Here is a 21,856-nt window from a genome sequence, read left to right as displayed (position 1 = left end):
TCTTTTGAAGCAAGGGGCTGCGGGGAGATCGCTTCTCCCCATCGCCCCTTGCTTCAAAAGAGGTCCGGGGACAGCGGGCGCTTCGCGCTGCCCCCGACCTCTTTTGAAGCAAGGGGCGGCGGGGAGAAGCGATCTTCTCCCCGCAGCCCCAGGTCCGGGGACAGCGGGAAGCGCTTCGCGCTGCCCCCGGACCTCTTTTGAAGCAAGGGGCTGCAGGGAGAAGCGATCTTCTCCCCGCAGCCCCAGGTCCGGGGGCAGCGGGAAGCGCTTCCCGCTGCCCCCGACCTCTTTTGAAGCAAGGGGCTGCAGGGAGAAGCGATCTTCTCCCCGCAGCCCCAGGTCCGGGGGCAGCGGGAAGCGCTTCCCGCTGTCCCTGGACCTCTTTTGAAGCAAGGGGCTGCGGGAGATCGCTTCTCCCCGCCGCCCCTTGCTTCAAAAGAGGTCGGGGACAGTGGGAAGCGCAGCGCTTCTTCCCCGCTGTCCCCGGACCTCTTTTGAAGCAAGGGGCAGCAGCCCCTTGCTTCAAATGAGGTCCGGGGACAGCGGGGAAGAAGCGATCTTCTCCCCGCAGCCCCAGGTCTGGGGACAGCGGGAAGCGCTTCCCGCTGTTCCCGGACCTCTTTTGAAGCAAGGGGCTGCGGGAGATCGCTTCTCCCCGCCGCCCCTTGCTTCAAAAGAGGTCGGGGACAGTGGGAAGCGCAGCGCTTCTTCCCCGCTGTCCCCGGACCTCTTTTGAAGCAAGGGGCAGCAGCCCCTTGCTTCAAAAGAGGTCCGGGGACAGCGGGGAAGAAGCGATCTTCTCCCCGCAGCCCCAGGTCTGCGGACAGCGGGAAGCGCTTCCCACTGTCCCCGACCTCTTTTGAAGCAAAGGGCGGCGGGGAGATCGCTTCTCCCCATCGCCCCTTGCTTCAAAAGAGGTCCGGGGACAGCGGGCGCTTCGCGCTGCCCCCGACCTCTTTTGAAGCAAGGGGCGGCGGGGAGAAGCGATCTTCTCCCCGCAGCCCCAGGTCCGGGGACAGCGGGAAGCGCTTCGCGCTGCCCCCGGACCTCTTTTGAAGCAAGGGGCTGCGGGGAGATCGCTTCTCCCGGTGCTCCGAAGCGGGGCGGGGGGCGGGAACACCTTCCCCCCACCCCGCTTCGGAACGCTGCTCCGAAGCGGGGCGGGGGGGTGGGAACACCTTCCCCCACCGCCCCGCTTCGGAACGGTGCTCCGAAGCGGGGCGGGGGGCGGGAACACCTTCTGAAGGCTGGCGGGGGGCAAAAGTCTTTGTCCCCCCTGCCTGCCTTCCCAGGGGCTTTTAAATCGCCCCGGATAGCGGAGAAGTCCTCCGCTGTCCCGGGGCGATTTTAAAATGCCGCCCGCCAGCATTTTAAGATTGCCCGGACAGCGGAGAAGTCCTCCGCTGTCCCCGGGTTTTTTAAAATGCTGGGGGTGGGAAGAAAAGCCCTTATCCCCCCCCCAGCCTTCAGAAGAGGTCCGGGGACAGACTGTCCCCGGACCGGGTCTGAAGGCGGTTTCCCTAGGAACGCATTAATTGATTTTCAATGCATTCCTATGGGAAACCGTGCATCGCAAGACGAAAAACCCGCAAGACGAAGAGACTTGCGGAACGAATTAATTTCGTCTTGCGAGGCACCACTGTAAAGCAGTCTTTCTCTTTTCTCCCTCTATCCCTCGCTCTGTGAATGAAATAAACAGCCCCTACCACCGCCACAGCTACCACAGGGGTGATGGGGGAAGAGAAAGAGTGGCACGCTTAGCATGAGTGCTGCCTTTAAAAATCCCCCTCCAGTAGAACCTTCTGTTTCTGCCTCTCTCCCTCCCTCCCACTTTTGACCCGTTTTTCATTCATCCTGCAACACACGTTCCCCGAAACTGGCGAGGTGTCACAAGGCAAGCAAGGATCGGGCAGCCTCTGAATAAAATAACCAAAAAAAAGGCAACCGTGAGATATCATAATTAGAACGGTCATTAGCGGCACACTCAGCAGAGGGTCTTGCAAATGAAGTGTAGATTCGGGTCTCTTTTCAACCTACCGGGAATATGAACAATCAGTCGGATTAGTTAATGGGACCAGTTGCCAGGGGTGGCAGGAAACGAAAAATGACACTTTTTGCCGACAAGTTTTCTTTCTTTCTTTTTTTTAAACGTGCTGCTAAGAAAGCAGGTGACATCGGAGAAAGAGAGAGGAGCTACTCTCTAATCTTCAATTCAAGCCCCAGACCAAATGATTCTGTCCTTATTTATCACATTTAGATATTTCTCTCCAAAATAAAGAGCAAACCCCACCCTGTTTTATCTTCACAACAACCCTGTGAGGTAGGCTGTGTGTGTGTGTGTGTGTGTGTGAGAGAGAGAGAGAGAGAGAGAGAGAGAGAACATGCAGCAGTGATAAGTAGGCTTGATACATCGCCATGATCGTTTTGAGGGCCAGAGAGCAATGGCGCCCTCACTCAGAGGTATATTGTGGGTGAGGCTTTTCTGCCTTCGCTACTGCCTCCTTCCTCCCTGTGCTGGACGCTGGTGGTGGAGGGAACTGAGGCCGGGTGGCGAAGGTCCGTACTTAACCTGAAACTGTTCTTAACTTGAAGCACCACTAATGGGGCCTCCTGCTGCTGCCACGCCAGCCAGAGCACGATTTCTGTTCTCATCCTGAAGCAAAGTTCTTAACCTGAGGTAATATTTCTGGGTTAGCGGAGTCTGTAACCTGAAGCGTATGTAACCTGAAGCATATGTAACCCGAGGTACCACTGTATTGCAATGTTTGGCTAGTGATACATCGTGATGTTGAAAAGCTAACATCGCCCAGCCCTAGCGATGAGAACAGAATGCTGAGCTAGATAGGCCTTTGGACTGATGAAGGAGGGATTTTGTTGCCTTCTTATTATGGGGGGGGGCACGTATGTGTGTTTGTTCACAGCAAATGTCAGAATCTGGGTTAAAATCTGCTGGTTCAGGCCAGTGGCCAATCTAGTCCAGCATCCTGTTCTCACAGTGGCCAACCACAGTGGGAAGCACACAAGAAGGACCCGACCCACAAGAGCGATTCTTCCTGACTGTGGTTTCTAGCAATTGGTTCTTCTGAAGCATGACTTCCTCCAATGGCTTTCAAGGAGGATTGGACAAATTCACGGAGGATAAGGCTACTAGCCATGATGAGGATGCTGTGCTTTGCATCCGTGTTTGGGAGACAGTCATGCTTATGAATAGCGGCTGCAGGAAGCCACCAGAGAGGAAAGTTCTCTTGCGCTCATGTCCTGCTTGAGACTTTGCCATGGGCATCTGGTTGGCCACTGTGAGAACAGGATGCTGGACTAGATGGACCACTGGCCTGACCCAGCAGGACTCTTCTTATGTTCTTCAGAATATGTGGCCGCTCATAATGGGAGAGAGCCTGCTTAAATACCTCTGAGCTGCAGCCCTTTTGCAGTTCTGCAATAGCTAATTCTGCAGCATTACAGAGAGAGCGAGAGAGACAGAGCGCGCGCAAGGGAACCTATGGATGGGGAAAGGGGGTTAACAGAAATGGGAACGCAGATCTGAGGTGGTGTTGCAGAAAGAATACACGAACATGAACACACACACACACACACACACACACACACCCCAAGTGATGACATGAATAAGTGAATGTGTAATCGCAGATCCACCACCACTGGCAAAGCTGTCACACTGCCTCTCCTCAGCGAAAAGTGTGATATCTCTCTGGTGGAGCCAGCTCACACATAGGCAGCTGCCAGTCATCAGCTGAGAGCCAGTCGGACCGAGACTGGGGAGAACCTATGTTCAAATCTCCCCACATGTCATGAATTTTGCTGGACTGACCATCCATACTTCAGAGGGACAGTTATCCTGGGGAGGGGAGGGGGCTGTGATTCAACAGCTGATCTGGTGTCTGGGTAAGCAGTCAAAGGCAGATGTAGATGTTGCTCTGGGAATGTGGGCAACTAGAGGGCATGGGTTGGGCTGGGTGCAATTGTTAGATCAGGTCTGAGGTTGCTAGCCCTCTTGCAATCCATTGGCAGCTCACATTGTGAATTGTGTGCTTGGGTGTTTATTTAGGGAAGGGCAGGAGCTACGTGGTACAGCATCTGCACTGCACACCAAAGGCTTTAGGTTCAACCCCCAGCCTCTCCAGGTTGCTTTAGAAGCCTCCTGCCTGAAAGCCCAGAGAACAGCTGCCCATCACTGCAGAGCAGGCATGGGGAGAGAAATGCAGTGGTACACTTGCGATGGTCACAGCAACACCCCTTCTAACATTATACGGCAATCTTATGGTTACAGAATAATAGCATTTAAGGATGCATTGCAACGTTCTGGGGCCACCGCACACATAAGTGAAATCGCATAAAGTGGGGAACATCCTTAATCGCGTAAAGTGGGGAACACTTTAATAGCGAGGGGTGCCAGGAATGGCATGTGGACATGGAAAAGGCACCTCCCACCCTGTGCCACCTTCTCTCACTTGGGCAGCACTCCCAAGCAACTTCCAGGCACCAAGAAAAGGAAAGCCTATTTATTTATTTATTTCGCAGCGACCCGCATAAACGCGATTGCACACAAATGGGATGCCTGTACAGATCTCCATGTGTTGCCTTTCAGCTAGATCTACTCTTTTCAGGAATGTGAACCTGGAGAAACGATTTAGAGTGTTCCAATATCTGCTTTCAGAGTAACTTAAGCTGTGCTTTCCTTGAAGTCCCATTGTACATAACAGAACTTGCACCCCTTTCTCTTGACACTGGACGCCTTGTGCTTTCAGTGCCCCTTAAGGCTTAGCTTTGGAGCATACCTCCCCCAGAGTGGCCCTAGGAGCCCACCCTCAGCAGCTGACTCTCCTCCTTTCACTCTAATTGGCTCCAACCAGCACGAAGGGTGAGAAGGCTTCTTTCTCAGTGGCTAAGAAACGTTCCCCTTCGTGCTGATTGGGTGGCTCTGGAATGCTGGATACAGGGACTCCGCTGCAGAAATAGTGATGGGTCTTCCACCAACACCTCCCTCCCGGCAACCCTGGACCACTATATGGGGAAGCTTTGGCCCACTGGATGTTGCTCAACAACAGGCATAGGCAAACTTGGCCCTCCAGATGTTTTGGAACACCCATCATCCCTAGCTAACGGGATCAGCAGTCAAGGATGATGGGAGTTGTAGTCCCAAAACATCTGGAGGGCCGAGTTTGCCTCTGCCTGCTCAACAACTCCCATCATCCCTGGTTGCTTGTTAGGGATGATGGGAGTTGTAGTACAGCAACATCTGGAGGGACGGAAAGTGTCCCACGCTTGATGAAGACAATGCCGAGATAAGCAGACCAATGCTCAGATTCAATATAAGGCAGCTTCCTAAGACTTAATAACCTGGGCCAATTTTCTCAAAATTGGAATCCGTGCTGCATTGTCTCAGCTCCTGGCCAGCCCCTGCCTGCCCGCCACCCTCTCCAACAGCCCACTCCCCGAATGATTACTTCTTGACAGCTTCTCAGCCGCAGCTGGAGCGGAGAATGACAGGCAGAGACAGGTACGTCTGCGTTGCTACAACTGTCACAGTAATTTAGCACTCCAGAGCGGCTCCCACGGAATAATTTAACCAAGGAGGAGGTGGGCGAATGGGTAGGGGTGGGTGCTGCTGGGTGGTGTTGCCCAAGGGATCTCAGTTGTCCTGCTAGCACAAGACTCTCTTCCCTCCGCCCCTGTGCCCATATCTAAGGAAAGGGGTAGATTTTGGAGGCTCCGTGCTTAATTGTGATGGCCTGGGACTCAGGCTTGGAACCAGAGGAGTCTCAGTCCGCACCAGATCCTCTGCCTCAGGCGGTATCTGAGCCAAGTCTGGGGCCTGATTCCGAAGAGCCTCAGTCTGCACACGTTCCCTTGCAACAAGCACCAGCTGGGCCGAGTCAGGGGCCTGAGCCTGCCCTGGCTCCAGATACGGGGAATACCTCGTTGCCTTCAGCTGGGCAATCACTTACAGCTGCTCCACTACCAGTTGGATCAGGAGAAGCTGAGGCGGCTTCTGGGTCTAGTAACCCACCGACATCTCCCGAGCTGCAGAGACTAAGGTCTGAGAGAAAGAGAGACCTGAGTACTCGCAGGAGGAATGCTTGCCTTTGGGCAAAACAGGGAGGTGAGTCATCGGGGGATCAGGACCGGCCGTTACCCCGACAAAGATAAAGGGCTGTCGGACCCCGCCCCAGGTTGCAGGAGCAACGTTGCTGTTTGCTAGTACCTGCCTGAGACCCTGTGCCTGACCTTGCCTGGTTTCCTGCCTCATGTCCTGCCTTGGCCCTGTCAGACTGACTCCTCACGGAACCCCTGGATTTGGGACCGGACCTGGACCACGTTGCTCGGGTTACCCCCGGGCCCAGCACATTAATAACCAGAGAAATGAAGGCATTGTTAAGACTACAAACAGGCGGCCAAGGCGACTCAAACCTGAACTGGACCCTACTTCCATGACCCGGATTGGGTGGGGAGGGGGGACAAGAGGGGGCGTGGCCACAGGCCCCTCCATGTCACCAACTGAACTGTCAGTCGTGGCACCATCAACACAGCTGGTGGCGCCGCCCTCACCTTTGCCATTTCCTTCATCAACCATCATCAGAGGGGGATGAGTCTCTGCCCCACCATGGGTGGGGAATTCTGGTCTTCAGGAATCGTGGGAGGGGGCTGCTGTAAGATTGATGGCAATGCGCTACACGTCGGCAAGGGCTCCCAAGGTGGCATGGCAGGGGAGCCAGCCAGAAGGTCCCCCCCCCCCGGGCCAAGGAGGCTGGCCTGGCTGGTGGTGGCCTGTGCCATGCTGCATAAAGTGGCATAGACTTCCCTGTTTAGGGAAGTTTTTAATACCTCAGCCAGATGGGCGAGGTATAAATAAATAAATAATAATAATAATAATAATTAATAATTATAAGACATGGAAGCTGCCTGTGGATATTGAGCTGGGACCACTTAGTCCTGTAGCTGGGATGTGGGCTGGGATGCTGGGATCCCAGTAGGAGCCATGACCACCCCTGCCATGACAAGGATCCAAGAGCTTTAGAGGTGGAAGCAATCTAGTCCAATGTCCTGCAATGCAGTTATCAAAGGCTCATCGCCTCTGGATGGGCAACTGGGGCTCATATTTAATTGAATAACTCACCCTGGAATACAGTTTGGGAGTCATCGTACTAGATATTACAGGAGCAGTTTCTGGGGAATTTCAGCAGTGAGTAATTGTTCAGATGCAATGCAACAGGTTACTTACGCCCATCCACACCTGATTTGTTCATTGAAACTGAAGACGAGTTTTACAGAAGCCAGGTGGCCACATGGGGGTCACAATAGTGACCAAACTGCAAAAGAATGAATCTAGGAGGGAGGTGTCCTTATCAAAAATTAAATGATGCTTTCTTTTTTCTTTAAACTAAGTAGACTTTGAAGAACTTTACTTTGTATAATTCCAGAAAACGACTTTGGCTAGATTAATTATTTTAATGAGGGGAATGGGGAAAACGTGCACAGAAGATCAAATAAATGCAAATCCACTAAGGTTGTGGGGATTCTCATTACGCATTTCCATTAAAGAAATGGCAAGATCTTGGAATGTGAAATAATTCTCCAAAAGAAAAGGAAGAGGTTGCTCGCTCTCTCCTTCAGGGCTTCAAAGCCAGGAAAATGGGCACAGAAAACTGAACTGGAGCCAGAAAGATCTGGCACAACCTTAGAAGAGAAATGAAAAAATTATCTGTCGTTAGCTCATCTGCCACAGAGGCAATTGTTCTTAATGGGGTTTTCCGAGTAACGTCTACTACATATTTTGGAAAGTTGTTTGCTTGCTCTGCATTTGGACAGCTCTCGAGATATCATAGCCAAATCTGCCGTGGCAGTTCCTAAGATCAAGGAGCAGGGTTTGTTCCCCTAATGTTTCTATACAACTGGGTGCCGTTTTAAATCAAGATGGCAGACTTAAACTTTCAAAACGCCACTGATTATATAACGAAATCCTGGGAGAAAAGAGGAGGTTTCCGTCTATGTTGCAATACAACCGGACGCCATTTTGAACCAAGATTGCAAATCGAACCTTCAAAACGGCACTGATTCTGTGGTTTCTCAAAATTCCTAAACAGCACCAAGTACATTGACTGTAACCTTCTTAACAGATAAAATAAAAGGAACCACTTATAGAATAATACAGATGTTAGAATGATCTATCATATTGTTAGTTGACAGATTTTTTTTTTAAAAAATGCACTCTACATTATTCTACAGTTTTTATAATATGGTACTAAAAAGGGACCACGCCTTTCCTTGTGCCTGTATAGGAGCAACTGCTATTAGTTTTGACTTTTCTGCAATTAACCTGCATTAATTTACAAAGCCCTGAACAACTTAGGTCTGGGGCACCGTAGGGACCATCTGTACCCTTATATCCCAGTTCAATGACTGACATCATCTGTAGGAACATGGTTGTCCATTCCCTGAGTTAGCGAGGCTCATTTGATAGCAACAAGAAACCGAGCCTTTACTGCCATTGGCCCAATCCTGTGGAATACTCTATGTCAACAGAGATTCAGCAGGCGCCTTCTGTTTCAACTTTCAAAAGCCAGCTGAAAACTTTGCTATGGCTTCAGGCTTATTTATGCAGGCAATTAAGAGTACTTCTTTCCACAACAGCTGATTTCTGATCTTAAAATTTGTATGGCTTTATGCATGGCTGCTGCAAACCACCCTGATTTCTTTAATGAATAGATAACTGCTTGGCCACTGTGAGAACAGGGAGCTGGGGTAGATGGGCCTTTGGACTGATCCAGGAGGATTAGACAAATCCATGCGCTCTATGTGGGGCTAATTTGAAGGTGACTCGGAAACTACAACTAATCCAGGATGCAGCAGCTAGACTGGTGACTGGGAGCAGCCACTGGGACCATACCACACCAGTCCTGAAAGACCTACATTGGCTCCCAGTATGTTTCTGAGCACAATTCAAAGTGTTGGTGCTGACCTTTAAAGCACTAAACAGCCTTGGCCCTGTATACCTGAAGGAGCATCTTCACCCCCATCATTCAGCCCGGACCCTGAGGTCCAGCACTGAGGGCCTTCCGGTGGTTCCCTCACTGCAAGAAGTGAAGCTACAGGGCACCAGGCAGAGGACCTTCTCAGTAGTGGCGCCCGCCCTGTTAGAATGTCAGGTGTCAAGGAGATGAGTAACTATATAACCTTTAGAAGACATCTGAAGGTCGTCCTATATAAGGAAACTTGTGAATGTTTAATGTTTTATGGTGTTTTTATATATGTTGGAAGCCTCCCACAGCGGCTGGGGCAACCCAGTCAGGTGTGTGGGATACAAATAATCATCACCATCATGACAGCTATGTTCACCTCCTGCTTTGAGGCCTTACCACTTTTTGGTCACTCTGAGAACAGGATGCCTGGCAAGGTGGGCCATCAGCCTGATTCAGCAGCAAATCTCTTCTTAGCTTCACTGTCCATGCTGGCTAGGAACACTGGGACTTGTATTCCGCCATGTTGGCTATACCTATCAGTCTCAACTCCACCACCCCAAAATCAATTATGTGAAAAGACTGTCCAGGGGCCATTAGCACACATCCTTTTGTTTATTTCTTCTCTGGGCCCCAGCACTTGGAGAAATACAAACAGCCCTAGTGGCCTTTGAAACAGTTTAAGATGGTGGTGTTGCAAGGTGCTTGTTTGGGGTGGGGAGCACCTACTTCGCCTCCTCCCCTCCGCCATTAATCAGATTTTAATCATATTCAGCATGATGCCAGAGGTGTCTGCAGCCAATAAGAGGTGATGGCAGCCAGCTGCACTTTACTGACAGAAGCTGTCAAAACAGACTTGCAAACAGGAGCTGGAGAAGGAGGGGGAAGAGCTCGATGATAGTGCGAAAATGAGATACAAAACAAGGGGGCATGGGGAAAGGTGTGGGGATGTAGCTGCTCACCCCCCCCCCCATTTGAATAGCTTAGGGATAAAAAGGAAATATCCAAGCAAATGTTAAAGATGCGGCATAAACACTTAATCATCGGTGGAGGTGGACACACACAAACACAAAGGGGTACCAGGTGGAGGAAGAGTGGTGGCCGCCACGGGGAGATAGTTGAAGACATTGCATCGGTGCTCCAAACATCCCTGCAGAAGAGATCAACCCTTGTTTCCATTATGCAGGTGGGGGAATCGAAGCTTTGAGAGATAGTGGCTTACCAAATGAGGCTGGATTCTGAGCTTTGTTGTGGACAAATCCAGCCCATAAGAAGCCCAGAGCAGACCTCCTAGCTCAGACCAAAGAACTATTTAGTCCAGCATCTTGGTCTCTCACAGTGGCCAACCAGGTGCCCCAATGGGAAGCCCACAAGCAGGTGGTGAGGGTGGGGCAAAAGTTCTCTCCCTCTGCTGAAGACCAGCAGCTGGTCTTCAGAAGCATACTGGCTTGGTCAGGAAAGGTAGAACACTGCCATTGTGGTGGTGGTGGTGGTTGTTTAGTCGTTTAGTCATGTCCGATTCTTCGTGACCCCATGGACCAGAGCATGCCAGGCACTCCTGTCTTCCACTGCCTCCTGCAGTTTGGTCAAACTCATGTTCGTAGCTTCGAGAACACTGTCCAACCATCTCGTTCTCTGTCCTCCCCTTCTCCTTGTGCCCTCCATCTTTCCCAACAACAGGGTTTTTTCTAGGGAGTCTTCTCTTCTAATGAGGTGGCCAAAGTACTGGAGCCTCAGCTTCAGGATCTGTTCTTCCAGTGAGCACTCAGGGCTGATTTCCTTCAGAATGGAGAGGTTTGATCTTCTTGCAGTCCATGGGACTCTCAAGAGTCTCCTCCAGCACCAGAATTCAAACGCATCAATTCTTTGGCGATCAGCTTTCTTTATGGTCCAGCTCTCACTTCCATATATCACTACCGGGAAAACCATAGCTTTAACTATACGGACCTTTGTCGGCAAGGTGATGTCTCTGCTTTTTAAGATGCTGTCTAGGTTTGTCATGGCTGTCATCACTACCTCTTGTTGAAGTGAGTTCCATAGTTCAACTATGCAGTGTGTGACAAATTTGCTTTCGTCTATCGTGAATCTTCTAACATTCAGCTTCTTTGGGTCAAATTCAAAGCTGACCTTATTCATGTCTATCATCCACAACATCCTCCTCAATCATCTACATAATCATCCATAGATTTTGAAGTTTCTTTGTCTGTCTGTCCATCTAATTCCTATGCATTCAGACAACTCATAATGATAGCGTAACAAAATTTGGCGTGATGGTTCCTGAGACTGAGGAGCAGGTTATCCTCTATGTTCGGCTACAAATTGGACGCCATTTTGAAGCAAGATGGCAGACCCGAACCTTTCAAAACTCCAATGCTTTTAACAAAATTTGGCAGGATTGTATGCCATACCCAACAGCCTTAGAATGCAAATAGGTGTCATCGTCCCCCTGGCCTTAAGAAGTAGGGCTGGGCGATATCTGGTTTTCTATATTGCAATATATCATCAGCTAAACATAGTGATATACCAATAGATCACAATGTCTGAAATAAGGATAGAGCTATGTAGAGCATTGTCTGGCTTCGTGGTTTCTCCCACATTGTGATTTTTGCATAGCACGCACACATCATGATTCACAATATATTGCCATGTCAAAAAATATGAAACAGATATCAAGATACGAACTTCAAAACAGTTTTGTAAGATATATCGCCAAGCCCTATTAAGAAGCTATACAAATAATTATCCATGTATAAATCTCAGTGTTTTTTGGTTTCTAAGAATTCCTGAGCAATGCCAGGAAGTACTGTCAGCTAGCATATATAAAATACAAACACAGATACGGAAAAAGATTTAATCTTCTCCTCGATATGCTTGTTTTCTTCTCCTTAATATGCTTGTTTTATTCATACAGGGAGTTTTTGTTTACATAAAGGAAAGAAGATTTTATCTCCTACCTGTAGCCAAAACATAGGACAACCCAGTAAATGCTTAGGGACGAGAACATGAATAAATGTATGAAGAGGTAGGAAAATCGGACTGGTCTTTCTCTACACCAGGGCTAGCCAATACAATGGCAGCTTCAAGTTCCCATCAGCCTCAGCCAGCATGGCCAACAGTCAAGGATGATTAGAGTTGCAGTCCCACATCCAGAGAGCAGCATGCTGACTACTCATTCTCCGTACAGCCATGTAGAAGAAGAAGAAGAAGAAGAGTTTGGATTTGATATCCCGCCTTTCACTCCCCTTCAGGAGTCTCAAAGCGGCTAACATTCTCCTTTCCCTTCCTCCCCCACAACAAACACTCTGTGAGGTGAGTGGGGCTGAGAGACTTCAGAGAAGTGTGACTGGCCCAAGGTCACCCAGCAGCTGCATATGGAAGAGCAGAGACGCAAACCCGGTTCCCCAGATTACAAGACTACTGCTCTTAACCACTACACCACACTGGCTCATGTAGGCATGGTTCTAGTCCTCAGGGAACCATAGGTAAAATTGCAGGCTACAACGGCTGGAGTTTTTAAGGGGTAGAAAGACCATACACAGCAGCTTATGAGGGCGGGTGTTATAATCTCCTACAGCATTGGTTCCCAAGTACTGGTCCACAAACCACAGGGGGTCTGCGTATAATCACCCAGTGGGTCCGTGGCACCATTCACGTAACATAACAAAAACTACCACAAATTTTTGAACAGTAGGGGGTCCACGGCTTGGATTTTGAAAAACAGGGGGCCCACAGCACTTTAGCCCATTGGGAACCACTGTCCTACAAGGTTTCTCACTCCTCTCAGATAAATATATGGAGCTGGGTGTTACCTTGGTGTAGGAGATTAAATGCAAATAAAACACAACAGCACCTAATTTCTCAAGAGGATACGCCTTCCCTGCAACCTGCCATGAAATTTTGGAGTCACCAGTTGTGTAGCTAAGAGGGGGTGGTGGAAAATTTGAAGGGAGAAGCCCAACACAAGGCACCCAATCCCACCAGCTTCCCAGATTGAAGGTACTCAGGATGGGGAAGAAGCAAAATAAATAAATAACCCCCCCCCCTTTTTTTTAACAGCCAAAGCTGCTCCTTCAATAAAGAAAAAAAAGAAAGAAATAAAAAAGCATCCGTTTGGCAGGGAGGCCGTGTGCACCTTCCCCACCCAGTCCCTGCTAGGCTCCACTGGAACAGACACGATGCAGTCCTGCGTGACAGCACAAAATTAATACCATTTTGGGGAAAGCTGGCAGTGAATAATGAGAGTCTGAAATACCTTGTTTCCTCCGTTCGCCTCTTTTAACCCTTGCACTGCTGCAGCTCTCTAGCAGGGCCACGGCATGAACACCGCCCAGTTTGGGCAATTTGTGGGGAGCACCGGAGACGGTCCCAGGTTGTTGTTGGGAGTTGGGTGTGAGAATGAGGGTCATTGGGCAAGATGCTCTCTACCTGTGGGTCTCTTCTCCTTCCGAATGAACCTACCCTCTCTTCCTTCTGTTATCTCCACTGCCTGCTCACCTGCCCACTGCCTATGGAACAACCAGCACCACCTTCCGCAGAGAAAAGACGATGAGCAAATGAACGATGTTGTAGTGTTTTTAGTTTAGAGAAAAGGAGAGCCAAGAGGCAATGTGACAGAAGTTGATAAAATTGTGCAATGCGTAGAGAAAGTGGACAGAGAAAAGTTTTTCTCCTTTTCTCATGACACTAGAACTCCTAGACATCCAATGAAGATCAGTAATGTCATCTGCGGATTTGTGCGATGCTCTCCAGACTGGTGACTGGGAGTGGCCGTCGTGACCATATTACACTGGTCATGAAAGACCTACATTGGCTCTCAGGACGTTTCCGAGCACAATTCAAAGTGTTGGTGCTGACCTTTAAACCCCTAAACGGCCTTGGTCCAGTATATCTGAAGGAGCGTCTCCACCCCCATTGTTCTGCCCAGACTCTGAGGTCCAACTCCGAGGGCCTTCTGGTGGTTCCCTCACTGTGAGAAGTTAGGTTACAGGGAACCAGACAGAGGGCCTTCTTGGTAGTGGTGCCCGCCCTGTAGAACGCCCTCCCATCAGATGTTAAGGAAATAAACAACTATCTGACTTTTAAAAGACATCTGAAGGCAGCCCTGTTTAGGGAAGTTTTTAATGTTTAATGATGTATTGTGTTTTTAACATTCGGTTGGGAGCCGCCCTGAGTGGCTGGGGAAACCCAGCCAGAAGGGTGGGGTATAAATAAATTATTATTATTATTATTATTATTACACTGACTGCCAGCAGCTCCCTGGACTCTCAGGCAGGAGTTCTTCCCAACGCTAACCTAGGAGATGCCTGGAGCCGCATGCAAAGCAGAAGATTCAGGGAGGATAAGAAAAAAGGACTTTTTTAGTTAAACTATGGAACTCGCTTCTGCAGGAGGCAGCGACGGCTGCCAACTTAGATGGCTTTAAAAGAGGATTGGACAAATTCATGGAGGAAAGGGGTATCAGTGGCCATGATGGCTGTGCTCTGCCTATGTGGTTGAAAGCAGTGATGCACCTGAAAACCGGTTGCTGCAAACTGCCGGAGGGAAGAGCGCTCTTGTGTCAGGTCCTGCTTTGCAGGTTTCTCATGGATATCTGGTTGGCCACTGTGAGAACAGGGTGTGGGTCTACATGGGCCCACTGGCCTAATCCAGAACCATCTTCTTACTTTCTTTGACCGCCCTTCCTTCGCCTTCTCTTGCTGATTTGGAACCTGATTGCCAGCCTACCTTTGACAACATCACCTGCCTCTGATTCTTTTGACTTTGGTCTGTCTGTGCCAGATTGGGAACAGCTGGTGCCAGCTGTCTCAGAGCTTGGCTGAAGACACACACACACACACACCAACCACAAATATATATTAGGCATTTTAAGAACTCAGCCACCGTCTACCTGCATTTGCACCTAAAACTACCAGGGAGAGTTTTCAATTCTGCTGCCAGCTAGAAAAATCCTTTGCCCACTGCCATTTCGATTGCAGTCACCGCAGGAGGAGAAAAACTACTTCTGAGAAGTGTTCATTTCAGTGTGCGTGTGTTTTGCAGGAGGGAAACGAAGCCACTGCTGAGTTTTGTTTAGATGCTCTTCTGGAATATATATCTTTGCTCTAAAGCCCAGAGTGAAGGAGCTGCCCGGCACAAACAACTGACAGCAAGACTCCTTGTTCTCTGGAGCGAGGCTGTTATCTGTGGGTCTGGGCTCCTCTGTGCATGGAACAAAAAAGAGAAGGGGGAAAAAACTAGCTGGCAGCCAGTGCACTCAGACCAGGTTTGGCGTTATATGCTCAAACTGCCTTGCCCCTGTGAGCAGCCTAGCTGCTGAATTCTGCACCAGCTGACGTTTCCAAACTGTCCCCACATATCTCGCATTGCGGCAATCTAACCCAGAGGTTAGGCTATCCCTGTCCAGAAAGGGGTGCAGCTGGGTCACAGAGGCTACCTGAGCCTCAAGCGACAGAGATGGATCCAGTAGTAGCCCCCAGTTACGGACCCGCTCTTCAGAGGGTGTGCAACCGCATTAAGAGCAGCCCAGACACTGAGATCCAGCTCCAAGGTTCCCTCACTGCGAGAAGTGAGGTTACAGGGAACCAGGCAGTGAGGGCCTTCTCGGTAGTGGCACCCGCCCTGTGGAACATCCATCCATCAGATGTCAAGGAGATAAGTAACTATACAAGCTTTAGAGGACATCTGAAGGAAGCCCTGTATCGGGAAGTTTTTAATGTTTAAAGTTTTACAGTGGTACCTCAGGTTACATATGCTTCAGGTTACAGACTCTGCTAACTCAGAAATAGTGCTTCAGGTTAAGAACTTTGCTTCAGGATGAGAACAGAAATTGTGCTCCGGCGGCGCGGCAGCAGCAGGAGGCCCCATTAGCTAAAGTGGTGCTTCAGGTTAAGAACAGTTTTAGGTTACGAATGGACCTCTGGAACGAATTAAGTACTTAACCCGAGGTACAACTGTATTATGTTTTTATATACGTTGGAAGCCACCCAGAGTGGCAACCCAATCAGATGGGCAGGATACGAATAATAAAATTATTAATATTATTATTAAGAGCAGGCAATGTCTCAGACACCTGGTGAAGGGAACTGCCCACTAACAGTGCCTCAGCCTTTTCTGGATTGAGCTTCACTTTATTGGCTCTCATCCAGTCCATTAACTAGGCCAGTCCAGCACACCGACTTCCACACCTGCAGATGTCAACATAACCTTGAGGCTGGACTACTACATACCCTCCAATATTCCTCCGATGAAAATAGGGACGTCCCATTACATAATGATGATTTTACTATTTATATCCCCACATCTTACTGGAAAATAGGGACACTTGGAGGGTCTGCTACTGCAATGGGCTGCCCTTGGGCCTGGTTCGGAAGCTCCAGCTGATACAGAACGTGGTGGCCAGACAGCTGATGGGGCACATAGCTGACCCCATTGCCAAAATATTTGCACGGGCTGCAATACCACCAATACAGGTTCAAGGTCTTGTGTTACTACAAAGCCTGAACAACTTAAGTCCAGGGTACCTTAGGGATCGGCTTAACCCTTACATGTCAACTCAATCACTGAGATTATTGGCAGTCCTGTGGAATACTCTGCCAACAGTGCTTCTGCTTTAGTCTTTAAACTCCTGCTGAAAGCTTTTCTATCGCCAAGCTTATATGCACGGGCAATTCAGAAAACATCTGCACGTAACAGTTACTCGATATCTGATTTTAAATGTTTACATGGTTTTTCATGGTATAGATATATACCTCTGTCGTAATCACTTTGATTTCTTTTCTGATGAACAGCAATCTTCAAGCATTTTAATAAATAAATGACAATAAACATTTTGATGTTTTAAGCAAAATAATATTAGTCTAAGCTACGGCTACCTAAACCGCCAAACACAGCTGAGCAATTATTTGTTTAAGATACTTAGATGCTGTCCAATGACAAAAGATCTCTGGGTGTACTTCAGCAGAAGTTAAGAACACAATTAGGTAACAAAAGACATAGACCATAGAATCAAAATGCAGCATGAAAGCCAGCAATCACAGACTGCATGCGCAGAGCTTAATAACAGTAAAAGGCAGAGGTTTTCACAAGAGTCAGAAATTTCCCAAATCCTTAAAACTCCAAATAAGCAAATAAAAGCAGAATAAATTACCAGTTGATATTACCTGGAGCCACGCACAAGCAAAAGAAAACCTGGTTCCCCACCCCCATACCAACAGAAACCCAGGATAATGGGAATGAGATTCCCGGGGTCGCTGTGGCTAGGTCCCATACAAAATTCACACATGCTCTCACCATAAAATCACATGAGAATATAGGAAGTTGCCTTATACCAAGCCAGACCATTGATCCATCTAAGTTAACAGTGTCTACAATGATGGGAAATGACGCTCCAAGGTTTCATCCTCTCCCAAGTTTTCAGGTGCCTGATCAAAGGGGCGATTTCCAAGCACATTGAGCTGAACATGGGTAGCAATGTCCTGCAGACCTACAAGCTCAATGTGCAAAGTTTCAAGGGGGGAGGGTGTGGCATGCAGGAGGGTCCCTGAGAATCACATACAGCTCCATCCATTTAGAGTCCTTGCTCTAGGAGACATCCACGTTTTAGGTCAATGGGCACAGTTGGATTTTTGAGGTCGTACCACGGGGGTGCCACCCACTCTGGTCATTTCTCTCACTCGCTCCTATACACACACACGGACCCCACCCCTTGAAACAGAAAAGAGAGAGAAAGGGCCCACACAATTCACTTTTGTATGGATCTGAGCAAGAACCTCACCCGGAAGAGTTAACCTGAGCCTTGAAAAGCCCATAGAGCTGAAAGATGAAGCGAGAAAGAGCGCCATTCTTCCACCTTCCTCCTTCAACGCTCTGCATTTTCCAAGTTTTGCTCTATTGTATTTCGAACCAATTATATTTCCCCTCCCTTTATGTTGTTTGTATGCTGATAAATGATTTCCCTCCCCCCACCCCACGTAAAAATGCTCTGGGCCTATAATAAACCATTTAAAGCACCTGGAGATCCTCCTTTGTTCTTTAAACCAGGTCAGAGCACTTGTCAATCAAGCCAGGCATTGATAATTCTGACTGGCAGTGGCTCTCCAGAGTTTCAGGCAGAGAAGGGTCTTTTCCTGTCACCTGGTACCTGATCCTTTTCCCCTGAAGATGCCAAGAACTGAACTGGGGTCTACGTGCAGAGAAAGTGCTCTGACACTGAACAATGACCGCCCCCCCCCACCCTAGTGGCTTTCCTCCCTGGCTCCTAAAATAACCTCTGATCCCAAGGACTACCTTTTCCTACTTCATTCATTTCTCTCCATACTATACCTGCACTAGAATCGCAGTTCTAAAAGTGGGATGGGGACTGAATGAAGCTTCTGCTCCTGCCAACTTTGCTCTCTTGCTTTTGACTGTCCCTTACTCAATGGGGGAGGGAAAGGCACTCTGCACATGCTCAGAGGAGCCTTTTTTTGCACGCCGGGAACCTAGTCAGACTAATGGGTGGTTAGCCGAGGGAGCAAGCAAGGAAGCAGCTCCTACCCCCTGGTTCTTCTAAAATGGGACACTGGCCAAGCGCTCTTTAACCCCTTGTTCCCCAATCCCAATGTTTCTCTCCCCCCCCCCCACACACTGCAAGATTACTGCTAACTCCTGTCCACAAGCAGATACGCAAAGCAAAAAAAGGGATAGGTATATGCCACTGTCATGCAAAAGGGAAGGACTCCACTGATGCCCCTCTCGGCTCATTGCGCCTGGGAGCCTTCTTCCCCATCTTTCAGAGCAGGCAGAGCAGTCAAAGGGCAAAGCAACCATCACCAGTCCTTCGGCCCTCACTTAGTTCAAAATGCAGCAGTCATTGCAAAAGAGACAGAGAAATAGTCACCCGCTAGGAAAAACAAGAGAGAGAGATAGATTTGACACCAGTCCTGAATTTTCCTGGGTTTCACAGGCAGGGGGCAAGGGGTGCTGGTCTTTGTATTCTGGCATGTACTCAGAGGTCCACGAACAAAATCAAAATTAAAACCAAACCACTGGGTAAATTCTAAGTCTTCAGCCTTTACACACTGTCAGCACAGGAACAACAACCCAAAATTAAAAAAAAGTAAATTAAAATGCTCTGGAGGATGAGAAAACGGCACATGCGTTTTTTGGGTCCACCGAGATGCTCTGAGCCACGCTTGTGGCTTCTGAGAAAGGTACAAAGGCGAGGGGCACCCTTTTCGCTCCGAGCTGGGAAGCGAAATCCTATGTGTGCTTTGTGCTCCCTCTCCCTCTGCCATCTCGCACCCCCCCCCCCCGCTAATTTGTAAGCTTGCAAATCCTGGTGGGGAAATGAGCGTTTCCTCCAGCTCAAATGTAAGGAAAAAAAATAGCGATTGGCCACAGAGGAGAGGAAATGTCTCTCCAGCCATTCCCATCATCAATGCAGGAGGGTGCATCCCTGGCCCAGGCCAACAACCATTCAACCATTTCTGAGGATGCAGGTTAAGGCAACAGACACCAGCTTCCACACACACAAGAACCTTGGTTTCTCCCACCTCCACCTGACCAGAGCCTTTAACCTCCACCGGCAGCTATCATTGCCTAGCAAAGAGCCTTCCAGGGTGAGCTTGAGCTCTCCTCTCCAGCAAAGGCTAAGAGTGCCCCCTGGCGGTCCGGCAAAGGAAGAACAGTTGGTACCCACACAACCCTTTGATTCACAGGGGTGTAAAAAGCATAGAACCACGGTGATACCAGGGTTCCCCGTTAAAGGGGTCTTGGCCATACGCCGAGAGGTTGTCATTGCTCTCCCCTCCAACGGTGGCGAAACGGGGGGCTGGCTCTCTGCTTGAAGATACGTTCTCCAGAGCCAGCCCAATCCCCACACATTCTGGATAACCCTGATGTCTCCCAGATCCCCAGCTGGGGACTGGGGAGGATAAACATCCAGTCCCCAGCCAAGGTCTCCCTACATCTGAAACTTAATAAAGTTGTGGCCAATTTTAATCCCATAGCATGTTGTCTTGAGTCATTATTCTGCTTGGGGGTCGCCTGGGGTTGGGGGACTCTGCCTGTCCACGCAATGACTGCTCCCACGTCAAATGGGGGGCACCTTTTGCATGGTCACATGAAGCCCCCCAGATCCCAGTGTGGCTCCTGGTAGTTTGGGCTGGCTTCATCCTCCCCAGGCTAGATACCTGGAGGTCTCTGCCTACCCCAGCCAATCGCCCAATCCTGCCTGGGGAGGCGTTGCCAGGGGATTGGCCAGGGAAGGGGGCAGGCTTGTTAAGAGTAGGGAGGGGGCCTCCAAAGGTCATCCAGTCAAACCCCGCTTGCAATGCAGGAATCACAACCTGCGGCAGCTGGTGCCCACTAGGACTAGTGGGGCAGGAGGCAGGGAGGTGGACCCAGAAGCAATGGCCGATGGCAGAGTCATCTAATGTTAGCTTTGTCTCCATCCTCCTCTCTGCTCAGTTCCAGAAGGGCATAATCGAGGGGAGGAAGATGCCCCACATTAGGCCAATGGGTCCATCTCTCTCAATATTGTCGGCACTCATCGGCAGCAGCTCCCAAGGACATCAGATGGGTGGCAGGGAGAGGGGGGTCTCTCTTTTCCAACCCAACAATGGGGTCTCTTCCAGACTGTTGTAAGGGAGAGACAGAAAACCAGGGGGTGCAGAGGTGGAACGGCGTATCATTGAAGGGATCGTGGCAGGTAGGAACCCTGAACGAGAGCACTTGATTCCACAACAGGCAGTGGTAGATCACACCCACCCCACCACCCAGTTAAAGGCAACCCCTCTTTGTTTTCAGCCAGTTCAACTTGGCTAACGAAAGCCACAGCTCGTGCCCTTTGCTAGTCCAGGGTGCCGCAAAAGCCAGTGAAATAACACAGACGGGAGTCCAGAGAGAGGAAAGAAGATCATGATAGCACTGTACTGAGCCAACTGAACAAGAACAGCATATAACTTGAGGGGAAAATAAGAAGACAGGGGTGTAAGTCTGCCTCACTCCGGGCCTTGTTCACAGCAGGCATACATTCAACGAAATGTATAAAGACAAAACTCCCTCAGAACTATGCAGCCAATCAGAGCACACTATGTGAGGATCATGCCGCAGTGATTGGTCGCTAAGCAACACCTGCACTTGCCCCGCTCTGGGCTAGGTGACTTGAACACAAACAGAACCAACAAATCCCTACTGTTGCACTTCCAAGACATGGGACATTGAATGTGGCTACAAGAAATACCTCCTTACCTGAAAAGCTCTCTGATTTCTTTCACGGTTGCCTGGAAGGGGATATTTCGCACTAAAATCTTGGAGCTCTTTTGCTTCTTGCCGGTTTGCTTCTTCCGGGCCGAGACCGCAGCTGACCTGGTGGATCAAAAGAGACAGGGGTTGAGCTCATCCCTCCATCACCCCCAGGATCGGCCTCCTCCCCAACTAACAGGAGTTTTTGTCAATGTCGGCACTGCTAATTTTCCTTGGGGTGCAAGGATGTACAGTGGTACCTCGGGTTACATACGCTTCAGGTTACAGACTCCGCTAACCCAGAAATAGTTAAGAACTTTACCTCAGGATGAGAACAGAAATCGTGTTCTGGTGGTGCGGCGGCAGCAGGAGGCCCCATTAGCTAAAGTGGTGCTTCAGGTTAAGAACAGTTTCAGGTTAAGAACGGACCTCCGGAACGAATTAAGTACTTAACCCGAGGTACCACTGTACAGCTTTGCTCCAGCCAAGATCACCACCCTGGAGTGAAGCGGCAGCATAAATGCCAAAGCCAGCTGGCAAAAGATGCCCAACTCCACATGTCTATCAAATAGGAGAATCCACTGAAAGGTTTCGGCTCTTGGGAACTCCTGACGTGGATGGTGGCTCAACTGCCCCCAAACGCAAAAAGCTTACTGGAC

General features: G+C 49.5%; 1 protein-coding gene across 1 annotated transcript in view; it reads right to left on the bottom strand.

The window, feature by feature from the left end:
• Nucleotides 1-21,856, bottom strand: part of RBM19 (RNA binding motif protein 19) — a 103,829-nt gene that overhangs the window by 52,309 nt on the left and 29,664 nt on the right. Inside the window, exon 21 of the mRNA XM_080986223.1 lies at nucleotides 21,204-21,320. Coding sequence (XP_080842349.1) covers nucleotides 21,204-21,320 — 117 coding nt within the window. The remainder of the gene's footprint in view (nucleotides 1-21,203; nucleotides 21,321-21,856) is intronic.

The sequence above is a fragment of the Podarcis pityusensis genome (assembly GCF_964106645.2).
Source record: "Podarcis pityusensis genome assembly, chromosome: 16".
Lineage (NCBI taxonomy): Eukaryota > Metazoa > Chordata > Lepidosauria > Squamata > Lacertidae > Podarcis > Podarcis pityusensis.
The sequence above is the reverse complement of the archived record's forward strand: the minus strand, read 5'-3'. Positions and strand labels throughout refer to the sequence as shown.